Source organism: Muscardinus avellanarius (genome assembly GCF_963383645.1).
Source record: "Muscardinus avellanarius genome assembly, chromosome: 10".
Lineage (NCBI taxonomy): Eukaryota > Metazoa > Chordata > Mammalia > Rodentia > Gliridae > Muscardinus > Muscardinus avellanarius.
In genome coordinates, this window is record NC_137796.1 from 100,532,149 (window position 1) to 100,552,520 (window position 20,372).

Consider the following 20,372-nt stretch of genomic DNA (forward strand, 5'->3'; position numbering starts at 1 on the left):
AATCCCAGTACTTGGGAGGCTAAGACAGGAGGATCACAGGCTCGAGGACAGCACATTGTAGCTTAGTGAGACCCTGTTTCAAAAATAAAATAGGGTATATTTCAGCAGTAGAATGTGCCTGGGTTCAATCACCAGCATCACACAAAGTTTAGTAGTTCTAGTTGAAGTCTGGAGTCATGTGCTCCCACTGAGACTCATTCTTAAACCAGGTTGCTCTGGGACATGATGTCCTTAAAGTCATAGGATTCCACAGCTAAAATTAATAATTTCAGTCTTTTCTAATTCTGTTTTAAAAATGATTAGAAATAGCTGTGTAACCACAGCTACTTAGAAGGCTGAGACAAGAGGGTCAAAAAGTTCAAGGCCAGCCAGGGCAACACAGCAAGACCCCATCTCAGAAGTAAATAACAGTGTAAAATTAGTAGAAACAAAAATAAAAGTTTAAGCATTTTCTCCTTTATTGTTAGGCTTTTGATGCCTGCTACTTTTTTCTCTTGGCAACTAAAGATCATTGAATAAGTGGAAAGCATTGGATACTCAGAAATACATGGAAATAATCTCTTACATTTTTTCATTTTGAGACAGGGTCTCACTGTGTTGTGTAGGCTAGTCTCAGACTCCTGGGCTCAAGTGACCCTTCACCTAATTTTCCTGAGTAGCCGGGGCTCCAGGCATGCACCACCTCGCACGGCTTCTAGATGGCTTTTCAAGTACAGAGAATATATGCGCATTGTGTTCATACTTGTGGGGTGGGAGAGGGTGATGGCTCTACAGCTGTTCCTGCCTTGTAAGGTAGTAGGTTAATGCATGCGTTTTTCAGAGCGCACCATCACAGTACCAGTTGGCCTAGTGCTCTGCCCTTGAACATGTGGGGGAACCTGCCAAGAGAGAAGAGTGCGTGTGCTTGTCTTAGGTTGTAAGGATTTGGAAGGCAAAGGTGTTCTCTCTTGTAGACTCCGAATAGACCTTACTGCAGTGTGGATGTTAAACACAGTGGGTGGAAGAAGACTGTGATTTGTTTTGTTTTGCTTTCAAAGAACGTACTCAGGATGAAATAGAGAGGACAAGACAGTTCTCAAAAGATGCTGTGGATTTGCTGCGTCACCAGCCCCACTTCCGGATGCCCTTCAACAAATTTATTCCTTCTTATCATCACCACTTTGGCCGGCAGTGCAAACTCGCGCACTATGGGTTTAGCAAACTGCTTGAACTTTTTGAAGCCATACCCGATACCTTGCAAGTGAGTGAAGCAACTCTAATTCTCTAAGTACTGAACAGCATAGAGCACGTGATTTCATGCGAAGTGGGCAAGTGTCAGAGAGGGTGGTCAGCTGAGGTATTCCATCAGATAAGCTGTCTTTTCAGCTCATTAGTATTTTTTGGTGGAAAAAAAAAATTGGGGGGGGGGTCTGGGGATGGAACCCAGAGGCATTTGACCTTCGAGCCACACCCCCTGCCCAATTTTATTTATGTATTTATGTATTTATTTTTTGTGGGGCTGGGGATGGAACCCAGGGGCATTCGACCTCTGAGCTACACCCCCCTGCCCTATTTTTTTTTATTCTTTATTTTGAAACAGGGTCTCACTAAGTAGCTGAGGCTGTCTGGGAACCGCAATCCTCCAGTCTCAGCCTCCCAAATGCTGGAATTATAAGCGTGCGCCACTGAGCCTGGCTCAATTTTTTATTCTTTGTTTTGAAATAGGGTCTCACTGAGTTGCAAAGGGCCTCACTAAGTAGCTGAGGCTATTTGTGAACCGCGATCCTCCGGTCTCAGCCTCCCAAATACTGGGATTACAGGCATGCACCACCGTGCCTGACTTGGTGAATGTTTTTATTTTGACAAAGAATTATTTTTTTAGTTGTTTTAGGGTAATTACCAAAACAAGGTTTAAATAGATTGACTTAAGATGGATACTCTCTAATTAATTTCATACTTTTAAAATCTTGTATGTCAGCCGGGCGTGGTGGTGCGCCATGTAATCCCCGCACTTGGGAGGCAGAGACAGGAGGATCGCACAGGTTTGAAGCCAGCTGCACACGCTGGCTGAGGAGACCCTGTTTCCAAATAAAAATGTAAAAATAGGTCTGGGGGTGTAGCCTGGAGGTAGAAGGGCTTCCAGGAACCCCAGTACCACCAAAAATAAAAAATAAAAATAAATAAATAAAATCTTGTATGTCAGAGAGAGGGGTGAGTACAGGACTTAATATCGATGCTAAGCCTCTAAGCTACTGCTAAGTAGAACCATATTTTTGTTGTTGATTTTATTAATATTCTGACTCCTAAAGGGCTTTTTTTTATTGTCATACAATACACATGACAAACTTTACTGTCTTAACCATTTTGGGTATGCATTTTAGTAGTAAATACACTCATGTTGTACAACCAATCTCCAAAGCTTTTCTGTCTTACAAAACTTAAATACCCATTAATCAATGCTGGTGTTCCTTTTAGTTACTAGCTGCATATATTTTTCATGCCATTTAATCTCACGAACCATCATAATTTGTTCAGTCTCCCTTCCTCCTCTCTGTGTTTTCCAAGGTGTTAGAATGTGGAGAAGAAAAGATCCTCACTTTGACAGAAGTGGAGCGGTTCAAAGCTCTCGCTGCCCAATTTGTTAAGCTTCTTCGGTCCCAAAAAGATAACTGCCTTATGATGACAGACCTATTTTCAGAATATGCTAAGACTTTTGGCTACACATTTCGTCTCCAAGACTACGATGTCAGTTCCGTTTCAGCTTTGACACAGAAACTCTGCCATGTCGTAAAGGTAAACATTTGGTTCTGTTTTTGTTGATTTTCATAAAGTAAACGCATGGAAGAAGCCTTGCCGGGGCGTTCACACAGGCGTCCTTGTCTCTGCTCCGCCTCGCGCTACTTGCTCTGGCTTCACACCGTACTTTGTGTATCGCTCGTGCCTTCTGAGGAGCAGGTGCTGAGTTGGTCCTTCAGCTTGTCGGTCTTCCTTTCGCTTGTTTATCAATGGCCTCGCCAAAGTAGTGCCTGTTCAAACTGATGAGGTGACTTTTTGTCCCAGGGTGTGTGTTCTCAGCACAGCTGACATGAAGTTGAATCCTTCCAGACAGCTCTTTGATGCTGCTAGAGCTGTATATCACAGGGAAGTTCCTCTTTGCCTTGCTCTACACTGAAGAGACCCTCCCACAGCAAGGCATAGAGCGGGTCAGTTTCCATTCCACCTCCAGCACAGGACTAGGAACAGTCGCTACCAGGAGGAAGAACTAAGAAAATAACGTGAAGTGGGGGCCCCCGTCACGGGTCCAGGGGGGATCTGGTCATGCGCTGCGAGCTAGAGGATGCGCCCTCACAGGATGTGGGGAGAGGCAGCCCGGGGTAGGAGGCAGAGAGGACAGTGCACATCCAGGCCAGGCCAAGGAGGGGAACTGGCAGCAGGGTCCCATGCTCCTGGGGAGCAGAGTCTAACTTGACCTTGGGCTGTAGCCAATGGAGGTACTGGTGCGCGGTGAGAGCAAGAACGGGGTCACTGTGATTGGGGACAGAAGCGTACTGGAGCAGGCTGAGAAGCGAGGTGAGCTGAGAAAATGCTGCAGGTCTTCATGGCCCTTTGGTTTGCTCCTTGAGAAGGAAGAGCGCTGGAGCAGGGCAGCTGGAGACTAGAGTGGCAGTGGCTCACAGCGAGCTTTGGGACTCTAGTTGTTGGAGACACTTGGGCGTGTTTGAGAACCACTGAGAAGGATCCACTTGAGAGAGACGGGGGAGGGAGAGGAGGAGGGGTGGCTCTGACCTGGGTGTTGGACAAGAGGGAGGAGTGACGGGCTGATACCCACGTAAGTAAGCGTTATCAGGAGAAAGGTGCTGCTTCTCCATCAAGTGACTGTTTTTTCATTAAGTAGAAGGCAAGATGAACTGCTTAGAGAGGCAGAGAAGCAGCAGCAGGACTCTCGATGGGAGCCGAGGGGAAAGCCTGCTGTTGTCCTGGCGCGGGAGGGCGGCGCCATCTGGAGCACTGTGCCTCGCTGCTGCAGCCTGGAGGCCGGTGGGGGGAGTTGGGCGCCTGGCGGGGCTTGCTGGAGGAGCCCAAAGGCCTGGCGACACAATTCCCCATAGGGACCAGAATGTCAGTGCATTAATGGCCAAGAGAGTGGAGAGAGGAGAGTGAGGAAAGAGGCTCATGAACTGGGAGCAAGTAGGGCCTAGTGGGGCCAGGTTGGAGAAGGGTGTGGAGGCTGAGCCGTGGACTCCTGCTTGAGCGCCCAGCCCCATGCTGGGTGCAGGTGTCTCTGCGTGCAGGACATCGAGGGTTGGGTCAGGTAGGTCACTGTGGATAGGACGAGAGCATTGTACCCTGGAGGATGGATGTCTGCGGCAGAGTCCAGCAGATGTAACTGAGATGAGAAGTTGAGGGCGGAGAGGCCACAGTGAGGACTGGGCCCCGGAGTGTCCAGTAGCCAGGGTGATAGGCGGGGTGAACCCCGGTGGAGGGGAAGACTAAGCTGTGGCCAGAGGCTGATGAATGCAGCCAAGTGACTGGGAAGTATGGGAGAAGGGAGGAGGTGGAGAGGCCAGTGTGGGAGGCTGGCTGCCCACCAGACTGCCCGGGTTGTGGTGAGATTCTTACGTAATCAGTCTGAATGGGATTCATTCAGGCTTTGGTGTTTTTGCTTTGTTTTGTTTTTATTTTTTTCGATGGTAGTGGTGCTAGGAGTTCTACCCAGAACTCAGGATTACTCTAACTCTGAGCTATACCTGCAGTCCTATTTTATTTTTATTTTGAAACCTGGTCTCACTAAGTTGCCCAGGCTGTCCTTGAACCTGCGATCCTCCTGTCTCAGATTCCCATGTGTTGGGATCACAGGCATGCGCCACCACACCCAGCTGCTTTGGTACTTTTAAAAGCTCCCTAGGTGATTCTAATGTAGAGCCGGCATAGAGACTCAAGACATGGGTCTGGGAGCATCAGATGACAAGGTTTGTTGGGTTGCTTGAAAGGCAGCAGTAGCATTGCTGGCCTGGGTGCGAGCCTTCCACATTTGTATCTGCTGACTGACTTCTGAGCAGGAAGTCTGTGCCGTTCCATAGCCACGGCCATGGAGGGGAGTCTCCGGCTGGCCCGGGCACCTCAGAACAGACGTAGACACCTGTTGCTGGCTCCCCACAGCCCACCTGCCCCTGCCTCTAAGGCCTGGGAGGACAAGCTCGCCACGTGCTGGCCCTTGGCTAGGTGTGGAGACCTGCGATGATGGCGGAGGAGCCAGGTGAAGGGAAAGCTGCTCGCTCAGGCTTCGTGAGGCCTGCTCTTGGTGCCAGTCAAGGCCCCTTCCCGAGGCCTGCTGCTTGCTTCCATGTGTGGCATTGGTGCCCTGTGATAATGGCGTCTTGCCCATGAAGTTTCTTCCCTGAGTGCCTAATCACTTGAACCCTTTCTATCCTTGAGGATCTGAAACCATCGAGGAGTAGACAGTCACAGTGGAAAATGCTGGCTTTCCAGCTAGAACTAACTGACTCCAAGAAATGCAGCTTGCCTGTGGTCAGAGGGGCCTGTGCTCCTCCCCAGCTGAGCCCCTCCTGAGCCCAGCAGCAGCCCGTGGCTCACAAGTTTGGACCAGGGTGCCAGCCAGCCAGGCGGCCTCCTTGCCATGGGGGAGTGGAAAGAAAGAACGAATGAGACAATAAAGAGAGCAGTAGCAGTCCTCCACGATCCCGAGGTGGGGATAGATGGAAGCTTGGCGTTGTGGACCAGCAGAAGGCAATTTCTGCTCTGGTTGCATCCAAAGCACTGGGCTAGCGTCCCAGAGAAGCCCAAAGCAACCTACTCACTTACTTGAACTTAAGCCCCAAACAGCTATCTCCCTCTTGGTCTTGGTAACCGAAGACATTGGGCGCGTGGGCCAGGTCCTGGGTCGTCTCTCCCGAGCTCACGTTTGGGATTCTTTGCCGCAGGTTGCCGATGTGGAGTCTGGTAAGCAGATTCAGCTGATCAACAGAAAGTCCCTGCGGTCTCTCACTGCCCAGTTGCTGGTGTTGTTGATGTCTTGGGAAGGAGCCACCTCTCTTTCCGTGGATGAGCTCAAGAGACATTATGAAAGCGCACACAGTACTCCTCTGAACCCCTGTGAGTACGGATTCATGACCTTGACCGAACTTCTGAAGAGTCTGCCGTACTTAGTTGAGGTACGTGTTCATGTTCTTGAGACCATCACATCAGAGCACTGAACCGGGTTCATTTCTGGATGTCCTGGGGGTCTAGATGAGCCTGGCACGTCGAGAGGACCCTAGAGATAGATCGTCAAGACTGATGAGTCATTTTACAGATGAATAAGTAAGCCTAGGGAGGGAAGGCGCCCTGCTGACGACAGCACAGAGCCGGGCTGGCCCGATGACTGGACTGACTTGACAGGTGCTTTTTTTTCTGCTAGAGTTAAATCTTTCTGAATTAGATGGCGTATGTGGTAGCTTGAAGTGACATAGCAGTGAAAGTAAGGGTCAGAAAGAAAGGATGGCTGGCCAGTCACCCAGGTAGCCTTTCAGAGTGTAGTTCAAGCTGGACGCAGTGGGGCAGGCCTGCGACCCCAGCACTTAGGAGGCAGGAGGATCACAGTTCAAGGCCAGCCTCAGCAACTTACTGAGACAGTGTTTCAAATATAAAAATGTTAAAAGGGCTGGAGGTATAGCTTGGAGGTAGAATGCTCCTGGGTTTAATCCTCAGTAGCTCCCTCCCCTTGGGGGAAAAAAAAGAATGGTGCTTCAAGGCTACAAAAGTACTGTATGCAGTCACTGAGAGACAAACATAAAAGCCAAGAGCAAATAGATGAGATCCTAGGAGAAAAAAATGAGCCACATTTCAAAATTGACGTGAGAGGAAATTAGAAGTTAGACCTTTTACCATAAGAGAGACCCTGGAGGTTCTTGACATTTTACCACTGAAAAAAAGCTCCAGGACCAAATGATTAATAATAGACTTTTAAACCTGAAAAAAGTGATAACTCCCAGTTTTTTAAAATAACCATTCTAGGCTACACAAAAAAGGAAAGAAAAAGGAGAGTTTACCACTCTTATGGTGCCAAAATAACTTTCTTTTTTTCTTTCTTGCGGTACTGGGGATGGAACCCACAGGCATTCTACCTCTGAGCTACACCCCAGCCCTATTTTTTTTATTCTTTTTATGCTGGGGATGGAACCCAGAGACTTTCTATCTTCTGGCTACACTCCCAGACCTATTTTCTATTTTATTTGGAAACAGGGTCTAAGTTGCTGAGAGCCTCACTAAGTAGCTGAGGCTAGCTTCGAACTGTATGATCCTCCTGTCTCAGCCTCCCAAGTGCTGGAATTGCAAGCATGCGCCACCACTCCCGGCTTTATTCTTTATTTTGAAACAGTCTCACCAAGTTGCAAAGAGCCTCACTAAGTAGCACAGGCCATCCCCGAACTGTGATCCTCCTGTCTCAGCCTCTCCAATGCTGAGACTACAAGCATGCGACACCACGCCCAGCTCCAAAATAACTTTTAATGCCAGAAACCTAATATAGTCCCTTAAAATAATTCTAAATAAATAGTAACAGAAAAATCCAGCAAGATATTAAAAGAATGATGAGCCACTGTTATCAAATAACCATGTGGTAAAAAATAGTAAAGCCAGCCGTGCATGGTGGTGGATACCTGTAATCCCAGTACTTGGGAAACTGAGACCTGAGGATCACAGATTCGAGGCCAGCCTCAGCAATTTAGCGAGGTCCTCAGCAATTTAGACCTTGTTTCCAAATAAAAAAATGAAATGGGGCTGGGAGTATAGCTCAGAGATAGAGTGGCTATAGGTTCAATATCCAGTTCAAAAATTAAAATAGCAAGGCCAGCATTTCCTGAACTCTGTTAGTTGTATATTCTGTAATCGCTAACGGAAGTTGTCAGAAGACTTCCATGACCAGCTAGGGAGGACTCGCCCTTCTCTAGGAGATCCTAATGTATATTAAAAACCCTAAAAAGGTTTATGGTAAAAAAAAAAAAATCCATACAACCTTCTAGGAGACATAGATGTATGTGTTTGTTTCTTACTGCCTTCATTGTTTTTTAAAATTATTTATTTATTGGTGGTACTGGGGTTCCTGGAAACCCTTTTACCTCCGGGCTACACTCCCAGACCTATTTTATATTTTTTTTATTTGGAAACAGGGTCTCTTAAGCCAGAGAGGCTGGCTTTTAACCTGCGCGATCCTCCTGTCTCCATCTCCCAAGCTTGAGGATTACAAGCGTGCGCTACCACGCCCGACATTGTGGTTTTAAAAAATGTTGAAGTCAGCCGGGTGTGGTGGCGCACGCTTGTCATCCCAGTACTTGGGAGGCTGAGACAGGAGGATCGCAGGTTTGTGGCCATCCTCAGGTACTTAGTGAGACCCTGTTTCAAAATCAAGAATAAAAAATAGGGCTGGGGGTGTAGCTCAGAGGTACAATGCCCCTGGGTTCATCCGCCAGTACTGGGGGAGAAAAAAATGTCTTCCAAGGGTTTTTTGGAAAACCAGTTTGGGAGATGGGTTCAGTCCCACTGTCCCCCAGCCCTCTCCACCCCTGGCCACCCCTCTTCCTGCCCCTGTGATGTGAGACTGCAGGCTTCCTGGCGTCCTTCCCTACTCTCTCCCCATTTCTTCTTCACCTCTGCATTCTTAGACTTGCACATAAAGTTTGTTCAAGACTCTGAACTTGTCTTGGAGAAGATCCTGGAATGAATCCTGCCCTCCTTCTTGGGTTAGTTCCCATTTCCAGATTGACACTGGTCTTTTCTATTCTCAGCTGGAGGCCCTCACTTTGAGGGAGCAGAGTCAGTTCTTCGTGACGTGTCTAATCCTGCTTTTTCTTTTGGACCAGATTTTTACTAATGATAAAGCAGAAGAGTATGTGAAGCTCACAAGCCTCTATTTGTTTGCAAAGAATGTGCGGTCTTTACTCCATACTTACCACTACCAGCAGATCTTCCTTCATGAATTTTCCATGGCCTATACCAAGTATGTTGGGGAAACACTGCAGCCTAAGACATACGGCTGCGGCAGTGTGGAGGAGCTCTTGGGAGCAATCCCGCAGGTGGGTGTTCTCGCAGCCTCTGGGAGAGTGTGTTCTGGAGAGCCACAGGCTAACTCCTGAACACAAAGTGCAGGCATTTGAGCTGCTGATTTCAAAAGAGAAGCTAAATGATTTTGGGGTTTCCCATGAATTCTATGAACCTTTATTAAAGTCCTGTGTGCTGGGTGAGCTAAGTCCCAGGCCCCGCCCTCAGAACGGCTCTGGGTAACTAGAGCGTCAGGACACCCGAGCTGGCTACTGAGTGGGTGCCCTGCGCCCATGCTCAGTGGGCGAGCAGCCCACTTCCCAGAGTGGAGGTGTCAAGGATGGGGCCGGGGCCATGTGAGGAGAGGGGAGAGGGGAGTCCACACAGAAGGAGCAGCGGCGGCGGTGAAGAGCAGCAGAAGCAGTCGGGACATTAAACCCACACAGGAAGGGCTGGGGTGCACTCAGGGCAGAGTGCTCACCTAGCATGGGCGAGGCTCTGGGTTCCATCCCCAGCTCCACAGTAGGAAAAAATAAAGCCTGTGCTGGAGCCTTCCTGTGAAGTAGAAGCTCGGTTTTAAAGACATTCTCCCCTAGGAATGGAGCTGGGCTGTGTGGTGGAAATTGCTATAGAAGCCCAGGTTGCATTTGGCAAGCAGCACCGTGGCCGCTGTGCGTGGTAGAATAGAGAAACGAGTGGACGCCGGGCTTGGTGCACGCTTGTAATCCCCATGCTTGGGAGGCTGAGGCGTGCTAGGATCGCACATTCAAGGACAGCCTCAGCTACTTAGTGAGGTCCTCTGTAACTTAGTGAGACCCTGTTGAGAGTAGCTTGCCTCCTGCCTGCCATCGTGTAGAGGTCCCAGTTGCCGTTAGACGAAAGGATTGAGCCAGAGTGGAAATGCAGGGCATTTGAGCGTCTCTAACCCAAAAGTCTGAAATCCAAAATACTCTAAAATCCAGAATATTTTTATCACTAACATGAAGCCACAAGTGGAAAATTCCACACCTGACCCCTTGTGAGAGGCTTCAGTCAAAATGCCACACAGCTCTGACTGGGAAGTGTACGATCCCTTCAGGATCCAGGTATGCTGGCTTGCGTCTGTGATTCCAGCTTCTCCAGAGGCTCAGGCAGGAGGATCGCAAGGCCCTGGGCTGGGGAGAGAGCTCAGTCGTGAAGAACCTGCCTCCCACGCAGAGGCCCCTGGGTTCCAGGCCCTAGTGCTGTAAAAAGCAAAACAAAACTAAAAACCCTTGGGCTCTATGTATAAAGTATATATGAAACAAATGACTTTTATGTTTAGCTTTGGGTCCCAGCCCCAAGATACTTAATCATATATACTCAAATATTTTAAAATCTGAAATAATTCAAAATCCTGAAACACTTCTGGTCCCAAGCATTTTGGAAGAGGGAAACTCAGCCTATAATGATACAGAGGACAAAGGACACAGAAGAAGAACCCTCGGAGCTGAGAGAGGGATGTGGCGAGAGTCCGTGTGGACAGTCTTGGGCCAGGGCTGCCACCTCCCTGACTGGCTGAGCGGTAGCAGCAGCCTCAGGCTGGGACTTTTTTTTTTTTTCAGTACTAGGGAATGGAACCCAGAGGCATTTGACCTCTGAGCTACACCCTCAGCCCTATTTTTTAATTCTTTATTTTGAAACAGGGTCTCACTGAGTTGCGGAGGGCCTCCCTAAGTAACAGAAGCTGTCTGTGAACCACGATCCTCCTGTCTCAGCCTCCTGAATGCTGGATTACAAACCTGTGCCACCACGCCCGGCTCTCAGGCCAGGACGTTGCATTAGGACTCTGATCAGTGACCTCGCTTGAGGGAACCGGGAAATCTTGATTAATTATTTTGGTCATGTTTAGTTTCTGGAGAAAAAACTGCTGAGAGCCCTCATGTAACAACTGTCTTCATTTATGTGCCAAACTGGTGTTTGACAGGCGGTCTTTTGAAGAGTCATGAGTATTTTAAACCTGCCTCATTTTTTGACAGCTCTGCTTTTTTTCTTTTTTTAAAGAGGCATATTTTTGTCGGTTTCCTTCTATTGCTTAAAAGCTAGACTATAGAAAAAGTGTTGTGGCATTAAGTCTTTCTAAATGCTAGTGTGTTTAAAGCTGACATGACAGGCCCTACTCTTCCCAAATGCTCGGGCAATTTCCCCTCCTTGTCCACTGCCTAACCAGTAGTATGTCTTGTGCGCAGGTGGTCTGGATAAAAGGACATGGTCATAAGAGAATTGTAGTGTTAAAAAATGACATGAAAAGTAAGTAAGCACCCAGCCCCACCCCTAAACAGCCCCAGCGAGCTGGCCGGCCTCCCTCTGACCGTGCTCCTTGTCCTCTAGGCCGGCTGAGCTCGCTCGCTCTCAACCCCGCCAGTCACGACATCCAGCCCACAGGTAGCGAACGAATCCTGGAGGTGCCTGAATCCTGCATGGCCCAGGAGCCCCAGCTGGGAGCAGATGGCAGTGGTACGAGAGGCACTCAACTAAAGCAAAGCCCGTGACGATCTAGAGAAATGGCCGGGGGTGGGCGAGAGGAGGGAAGGGTGGCAGCAGGTCGTTTCAGTAACTGCAAGACTAGGAATGGGCCCTGCGCACTCATGGCACCTGTAGTCCCAGTACGTGGGAGTTGAGGCAGAATCGCGGCTTCAGAGCCAGCCTCAGAAACTTAGCAAGGCCCTCAGAACTTAGACCCTATTTTAAAATAAAAAATAAAATAGGGCTGGAGGTGTAGCTCCAAGGTAGAACTCTCCTGGGTTCATTCCCAGGACACACACACACACACACACACACACAAAAAAAAAAAAAAAAAAAAAAAAACCAACAACAACAAAAACCACTAGGAATGGGACCACCACATACCCAGTATGTCCAGGTACCCTGGTATCTTTCCAGAATTGAAGTCAGAATACTCTAATGTTGTTTATTTTTAAAAGCAGTTTTAGTGTTAGAAGAAGCTGGCCTGCATTTGATATCATCACATGGAGGACTGGTTCAGGTCCTTAAAATTATGTTTGGCACCACCTTACTGAACAATATCCCAATTCCGGTGTTAAAAAAAGAAGTATCTGACACTTGCTGAGATGATCATTTCAGGCTGTTGCAGTAGAGGAAAACCAGCTCTGAGCGCTACAAGGACAAGTTGGGGTGCAGCCGAGGGGCAGGGCGAGGGTCTCAGAGGCCAGCCAAGGACTTGGGTGTCCGGGTGGGCAAGGGCTTTGGTCAGTATGAGGGAGGGTCTCGGAGCTGGCTCAGCGGGAGTCTTTGGCAAGGGCCGGTGCACGAGGCACAGAAGGCAGGGGCAAGGCCTCGCCAAGAACAGGGCTCAGAGGAGCCTGACCAAAGTTTGGTCAAGTAATTTTTGTCAGAGGACCTCCCTGAGAAAGACTGTTGTAGTACAGTAATGGTCCTCAAAATACCACTGAGTCCCGTAGGTTTTGCATAGAACCATCTCTAGTGGAAATCAGTGTTCTTGAGGTTGTTTTTTTTTAACAGTTTCACTTCATTGAAAGACTTTGAACCTGTTGTTATATGTAAGAATGTTACAGGCCTACAACACTGCAAGGCGATAGGAGTGTTGCTATACTCTGCTTAGAGGAGAGCGGATTAGACAGGTTCACAGGGCCGCAGCACCTCACTGCAAGTCACCTGCTTACCCTGTCCCCGCGGCCCTCAACAAAGAGCCACCCCCGTTCTCCCACCAAACTGAAATTACAGGAGGAATCGGCTGAGAGCGGACAGTAGCAGGACCCAAGTCCCTTGACTCGAGCCTCGCTCAGTAACTGCCCCCAGGCCTTCTCGGGCGCCACGTTGCCCACTTTCAGAAGCCACTGCCAAGCTCTTTTTCCTGGTTGGTATTTTAAGAACACAAATCTTAGAAATGGATGGCTTGTGGCATCGCATTTACAGGGGTCTCTCTAGTCATCGCTGTTTTGTTTTTTAACCTTGAGTACATCCTCGTTTACATCATTGTTAAGGCTCAGAACCCCTGGGTGCAGACCTGGTGTGCGTCTTGCGGTCTGCCGCAGCCTGCCTTCTCTGTGCAGGGCCCGGCCAGATGGAGCAGGAACTTCTCCACCTGACCCGCAGCTCCCCTGTCGACCTCCTGTGTGCACCCGTCCCCTCGAGCCTGCCGTCCCCTCAGCTGAGACCGGACCCTGTCATCCTGCAGTCTGCTGACCTCATTCAGTTTGAGGAACGCCCTCAAGAGCCTTCTGGTAGGTCCACAGTGTTTGCTTGGTCAGGGTTTCTTTGTGGGTTTAGAAAAACAGAACTATGATGCCGTTTGGTGGGTGGTTACTGGAGGTGGGAAGAAATGGTACCATTTCAGGCATAAAAATGCTGTGTGGGTTATTTGGGGGTTTCTTGGGGAGTGTAGCCAAGGGGACGAGGTGGGTTTAGAGGGGCGACCTGACTGGTCTACGGAAGAGCCCACGGAGGAGGGTGGACATTTCCTTCTGGACGCCTCATCCCCCAGCCTTCTCAGAGGCTCAGCTGCTGTCAGGCATGCCTGTCACCAGCTCCACACACATCACCTGTGGGGCTCAGAAGATGCTGGGGCTTTTGAAGATGAGACTGGAGGAGACACCTGTAACTTGAGCCCACTCTGCCCAGCAACCCAAGAGCAGAGGAGGCCGGCCTCACGGCCTCGGCTTGGTGCCCGCGTGTGTGACGTGCAGTAGGCTCTCACCAGGCACCGGCCCGTGCTCAGGCAGACGGTCACTGCTAGCTTACCCTGGAAGGCAAGGGCTCCACTGCTCCCGCCTCACAGGTCAGGTGACTGAGCGGTGTGTGTGTCATCATGGGAGACGCAGCTGGCTAGAAGCAGCAGAGGTGGGTTTGAACCCAAAGCCTCTTGTCTTTCTGCAGAGTTGCCAGCCTTCTGCAAGTAGGCCCCGCTGCTCTGTAGAGACCCTTCCCTTCTCCTTGGCTCTGGATCCCGCTCCTTCCCACTCTGCTGGTGCTGCTTTCCCAGGTCACCAGGGACAGCCACTGCAGCAGGGCTGACTCTGCCCCGGGGCACTGCCGGCCAGTGAAAGAACTGCGCTGTTTACCAGGGAAACGGGACGGGAGCACCTAGACCTTCGGGTCCAAGAAAACCCGCCACAAAGGTGGGGACTGTGCAGTGCTCCTCGGACCGCCCACTGGAGCTGCCGGCACATGGCAGTAGCTTTTCCAGGGGTTGCAGCTTTTGTGCCTTTAGAATACAGAAGTTTGCTAGGCGTGGTGGCGCATGCTTGTAATCCCCGCGCTTGGGAGGCGGAGACAGGAGGATCGCGCAGGTTTGAAGCCAACTGCACTGGCTTAAGAAACCCTGTTTCCAAAAATAAAAAATATAAAATAGGTTTGGGAGTGTAGCCCAGAGGTAGAAGGGCTTCCAGGAACCCCAGTACCACCAAAAAAAAAAAAAAAAAAAAAAAAAAAAAAAAAAAAAACACACACACACAAAAAAAAACATAAGTTCAGTTGTACTCGTGGCATGAAAGCAAAGCTCACATGAAGAGCATGGCAGCTCTGTGCACCAGCCGCCTCCGTGGTTGCCTGGCTGCCGGAGGAGCCAGAGCTCCTGCCCTTCTGCCAGCCTCGCACAGTGGGCATCCAAGTGTCATGAGACGTCCTTCTTGGCCACGGGCCCCTGTGCTGCAGGTGAATTACTTGTCGCCAAGCCAGAAAGAGCAGTCAGTGCCGCTGCGGGAAGCCGGCTGCAATCGACTCCCCGGGTGTTTGGGGTAACTTTGACTCGTGTCCCCAAGTGTTTGGTCCATGTAGAATACAGGTCTTGTGTAGATAGATACAGGCGAACCTGCAATCCCCCTGTCTCAGCCGCCCAAGACCTGGGATTACAGGCGTGCACCACCACACGCAGCTCAGGTATAACATTTCATGGGTTATTTTTTCAATATTTTTTGAGCAAATGCAAGCAAAAAACTGAAAAACAACACTTCTTCTATGTCCTCGAACTGAATGTTTGCTTTTCTGTGTTTATAGAAATTATGATTTTAAGCCAAGAAGAAAACCTTGAAGTCCCAGTACCTGTGAAGCTGGGGCAGCTGCCGTCCGCTGGCAGCTCATCCTGCCTCCCCGCAGCCGGCCCCGAGCCTCCCCAGCCCTCCTCAGAGGCCCCCGAGCCGCCACTCAGCAAGGAGCTCATGGGAAGCCCGGCCAAAAAGCAGCCCAAGAACAGAGTGAAATTGGCAGCCAACTTTTCCTTTGCACCTATAACCAAGCTTTAACTCCCATTTTCAACATAGAATTAGGATGGGGGGGAAAACTGTCTGATTCTGCACACAAAAATGGGCTCAGAAAACATCCTTTTCTGTTTGATGACCCCTCCCCCGGAAGCCACCCACTTCTTTAGATGGATTCATGTTTTTGTTCTCCTACACTGAGCACAGCTTTCGGCTGAATTTTTTTTCCCCTTCTTTTTTCCAATTCTTAGAACTTCTGGCATTTGTTAAAGAATCCTTAATATATTTTACCAAGTTTTTCTTAACTCTTATGAAATCCAGTGGTTTCTGGAAGAAGCAAGCAGTGAGACGTCCGCGGGCGGGAAGCGGCGTTATTCCCGTCGAGCCACTTGGGTTTAGCCCACACGGAGCGTGGGGAGCCTCCCGTCCCGCTCACCAGGGTTTCTGACAGCATCAGCCAATGCAGGGTGTGTCTGGAACAGCCTGTCCCTTGAGCCTGTGCGTCCTCACCTGCAGGAGGGCAGGTGCGGAGCTGAGCTATGGTCTTGGGTTGGAGTAGGAAGGTACCTGGCTTCCATGTGACTTGTAAGTGTGCCTTGTTTTTTTATTTAACTATGTCTGTAGTTGACAAATGTGGCTTCATCGCAAATTTTTTTAAATGTTTCCAATTCGGGGTTCCATTGAGGAGCTTTCTAGAAAGTTGAGAACGTTTTAAGCTTCCCTTCTACTTGAAGTTCCAGTTTGATGTGGATTAGGTTAAGGACAAGGAGATAGTCTTGGTGTCATGAACTGAAGTCAGCATTGGAACTACGACACATGTGATTGTGTGTCGAGAGGAAGACTGGAAAGAGCCTGATTTTCTAAAATATGCATCAAATGCATAAATTCTAAATCAGAGCTGAGTGGGAAGGTACCTTATAGGAGCGGGATCAATACTATTTCCACTAGGAAGAGACAGATTCGATCTATACAGGCGAAGGCCAAGGTTGATCAACTTAACCTTGTTTTTGTCATTTGAAAGCTGGTTTTGGTAGCTGGGAAGCTTTACGTGTGGAGACGTGCGCGTCTGTGTGTTAGCTGAGCATCTTTTAATGGCGTCTGTTTTTACTCTTGTTACTTCTCGCTGTTGGAAGCATGTTTGGTTTTTTGTGTGGTGTCTGATGTTGGCGCCTGGGGAAAGCCAGCCTTTGGAGGCACTGCCCTGTGGACCGGCCTTCCTTTCTGGGTGCCTGAGGTGTCCGCTGACGGGGGGCCTCTCACCCCTGCTGGAGAAACCCGACATTTACAATGGATTGTATTTGTTGGGCCGGAAAAGGCGGATTCATCCATAGAGCAGAAAGAACCTGTTGGCGAAAGGTCTTCCACTAGTTAGATGGTTTCTTTTGGGGAAATGTTTATACTTTGCAATTTCTAGAAAGCCAGAAAATGGGCTCTGATTCCATAGCCAGCATTTTGATAAAATGCCACAAAATAAGGGCTATAGAGAGATTTTTACAAGTGAGATTGTTTTTGTTCCCCAAATCTTTTTAAATGAAGCCAGTAATTCCGGGTTCTCAACCCACAGCCTCAATCAAGATGAAATAACACTGGGAAAACCTTCTAGGTATTTCGGCATTCTGCAAGTCCTCCTGAAGGCATTTCCTCTACAGACATAGTGTGGCAGGGAGTAAAATGCAATTGTGCAATTTTTTTAAGGATGCTTTTAAACAATGTAATAAAGTTGGTGTTGAGAACATCAGTTGCCTTATTCTGAGACTTCATAGGGCTGAGTTTGCACGCTGGGACTTCAGTTTAGCTAGCATGGAAAGAATTGTGCAACTTTAAAAATGTAAGCGGTACCATTGCAAGTCACTTGGAACTGCCACAGAGAGCAGGTTCTTTGGGCAGCAGAGAAACAAATCCTGTGCCCTCGTGGGGGTGAACGTGTCCTCGCAGCGTTTGCTGGCGTTGCCTGGGATGTGTGGCTGCGCGTCGCTGTCAGAATGCGGAGACGGCGGACGCACGTGGGTTCAGGAGGTGCTCCGCAGTGGCCAGTCCCTTTGCTATCTATTTTTTATCCAGAGGCCTAATTAAATAATGACAAAGTGATGTATGTGCATTGAGATGATGAAGTTCTTTATTTCTTGGTGGAAAAATGTACCGGCTTAGATGTACCTGTTTTAAAAAAAGAAGTTATCACCAAAACCCCCTTTCCCATCTCGCACTGTTTGTTTTGGATTGGGCTTGGGGGAAGAGATGTTTTTCTTAACTGTCTACTTTGTTTGAACACTTTTTTTGTGGTTCAAATGCTATTTTGTGTGTTGGGACCAAACAGTTGTCAATAAACTTTACAAGCAAGCATCTAATCTGCGTTCTCCAAGTGAGTGGTCTGTCCGTCCGTCTGTACCTGTGGGGAGGGGTTATAATCCAGGCTAGTCTGTCATTTTTATCTTGGAACTGCCCCAGCTTCTCGCCCTTCTTACAATGTAAGAATGAGGCAGGGAGCAAACTAATGTGACATTTAGACGCCTCCGAGGTGGCACCTGCCCTGGGCAGCCGTGGGATGGATGTTGGCCCTGTGTGGACCAGACCCCAGCTTACTTTCATGTGTGAGGAAATCCAATAGCCACGTGAGCCTTCCAGTTAGAAAACTGGGATCATCGCAAGCCGACAATCAAAACTAAACTCTCAAGAGTTGCTCAGCAAGGCAAAATTGTTTTACCTCTGCAGGAGAGCGTGCAAGAAGCCCAGTAAGCGAGCTCACCGAGTGGGCCTCCTGCTCGGCTTTTATCCCGTACATGATCCTGCCCCTCGCCATGATTGGTTGGGCTTGGGTTCATGATTCTGCATGATTTTGTTTTGTTTGTTTGTTTCTTTCTTTTCTTTTTTTTTTTTCAGTCCTGAGGATGGAACCCAGGGGCATTCTATCTCCAAGCTACACCCTCAGTCCTATTTTTAGTCTTTTTATTCTTTGAAACAGGGTCTCAATGAGTTGCAAAGGGCCTAAGCAGCTGAGGCTGTCCACGAACCGCGATCTTCCAGGCTCCGCCTCCTGAATGCTGAGATCACAAGCTTATGCCACGTGCCACCACGCCTAGCTACGATTGGCGATTTTCTAAGACAGGAATTCTGAAACAAAGTTTAAAGTACACCTCTACAGTGATTGGCAAGAGATTTGAAATTAAGTTTTAAGACTCTGGAAGACTCCAGTCAACCAAAGGTTATATGAGCTAAAATGGTTGCTGTCGCTGGGTGTGGTGGCGCATGCTTGTGATCCCTGCACTTGGGAGGCTGAGACAGGAGGATCGCGCAGGTTCAAAGCCAGCCTCAGCTACTTAGTGAGGCTCTCAGCAACTTAGTGAGACCCTGTTTCCAAATAAAACAGAAAATAGGTCTGGGAGTATAGCCCAGAGGTAGAAAGCCCCTGGGTTCCACCCATTTTTTAGTACTACTAAAAAAAATAATAATAATAAAATAAAATGGCTGCTGTCTTACCACCTGTTTATGCTTCTTACAGAAGGAAATATTCTTTGTCTTCCTTGGTTTGCGTTACTGCCAGACCTCCTCTTTGAATAAGTCAGTTTGGAAAAGACTTCTTCTCAGACCCAGCCGTGAAGCACTGCCATTCCCCCACCACTTCCACCCCACTGGGAATATGAAAGGACCCAGAGGAGATTTTGAGGTCAATATTAAAATTTCTTAGAGACCTTTAGCAATCCTTTCAAAACATCTTTCACAATAAGAGAGTTTTGTTATAAAATCTGAGGAAAGTTTTGCTATAAAAGTTGAGTTGCTGCCATGAGGAATAAAGACAATCTTTTCTATTGAAGTAGCAAATGACAGAGAAGTGTACTCCATTCCATTTTGTGGCTGTAGCTAGGTTTGGTAACTGTACATGTGTCTGTATGCTACACTCCCTGAGTCTTCCAGAATGTCAGCCATCTTCGCTCACATGACTTTGGGTTGACCTGAATCTTCCAGAATGTCAGCCATCTTCGCTCACATGACTTTGGGTTGACCTGAATCTTCCAGAATGTCAGCCGTCTTTGCTCATATAACCTTGAGCTGACCAGGAATCTTCTAGGATATTAAATTTTGTTTCATACTTGCTGCCTGTCATAGAAATAAGCCAGGAACTACAGAGTTGTACTTCTTTGCCTATCTTTGTTTCAGAATTCCTGTCCGTCTTAGAAAGTAGCCGTCGCACAGAGTTGTGAACCCAAGTCCTCACCAGTCAGGGCAAAGGGCATAATCGCATTAATGATAAAAACCAAGTGGACTTCCTCCTCACTTGTACTCAGTCAACCAGCCTTTCGGTCGGTTACACACCCTTCTGAGCAGAAGCGCATTGCCTTGCCAAGTTACTTTTGGCTTCATGAGATTTTATTTGCAGTTTCCCTCGAATCCATTTCAAACACTGCCATGGCCCTAAGTGGCCTAAAAGGGTTTTTTTAGGTCTAGATTAAGGTTAACGACGTGCTGTCACATGTATCTGTGTGCAGCTCCCATCTTGGAAGAGGCTTCGGTGGTGACTGGCCAGGGGAAGCCGGCTCTCCACGGTAGCAGAGGTCGTTCTCATAGGTCAGCGAGTCCAGACCTGCGGCTGAGCCTCTGGCCCCTGACCGGGAGGAGAAGCCTGCTTTGGATCTGCCTTCCCTGGACGAAGGCCGAGCCAAGGCTCAGAAGCCCCTTTGTGCAGGGAGAACTTGTCCTCCACCTGCCTAGATCCCTGGCTGGGCCTTAAACCGACAGAGACAGATTAACAGGAAAAAGCACACACACCTACTTAATACACATCTTGTGGGGCCGGGAGGCCTTCTTAAGGAAAGGACGACCTGAAGACACGGTGAGCCGAGCACTTGTGTACTAGGTTTAGGGAGGAGTGGGAAGTCATGGAGCAGCCTGGCGGGGCCACGCGGGCCGAGCTCCGGGCAGTGAGCGGGAGACTGCCAAGGCCCCTCTTCTCCTGTCTCGGTCCACAGACCACACAACTTAGAGGAAGAGAGATTTATTTGCTCACAGCTTCTTGGAGATTCTGAGTTCAGTCCACGCAAGGCCGGGTTATGGGTCTCAGGGCATGGCAGCGAGAAGCCAAGGGAGGGAGAGAACATCATGGAGGCCGGAAGCAGAGAGAGGGAGCAGGGGGAGGAGGAAGGATATAGGATCCCGGGGCCACACCCCCAG

General features: G+C 48.9%; 1 protein-coding gene across 3 annotated transcripts in view; it reads left to right on the forward strand.

The window, feature by feature from the left end:
• Window positions 1-15,254, forward strand: part of MARF1 (meiosis regulator and mRNA stability factor 1) — a gene marked incomplete at both ends in the record, with an annotated part of 40,797 nt that extends 25,543 nt beyond the window's left edge. For all 3 annotated transcript variants that reach the window (XM_080702297.1, XM_080702298.1, XM_080702299.1), the window contains 8 exons: window positions 1,038-1,240; window positions 2,545-2,772; window positions 5,922-6,152; window positions 8,838-9,050; window positions 11,223-11,283; window positions 11,365-11,490; window positions 13,068-13,238; window positions 15,010-15,254. In XM_080702297.1, coding sequence (XP_080558423.1) covers window positions 1,038-1,240; window positions 2,545-2,772; window positions 5,922-6,152; window positions 8,838-9,050; window positions 11,223-11,283; window positions 11,365-11,490; window positions 13,068-13,238; window positions 15,010-15,254 — 1,478 coding nt within the window. The remainder of the gene's footprint in view (window positions 1-1,037; window positions 1,241-2,544; window positions 2,773-5,921; window positions 6,153-8,837; window positions 9,051-11,222; window positions 11,284-11,364; window positions 11,491-13,067; window positions 13,239-15,009) is intronic.
• Window positions 15,255-20,372: the final 5,118 nt, after the last annotated feature.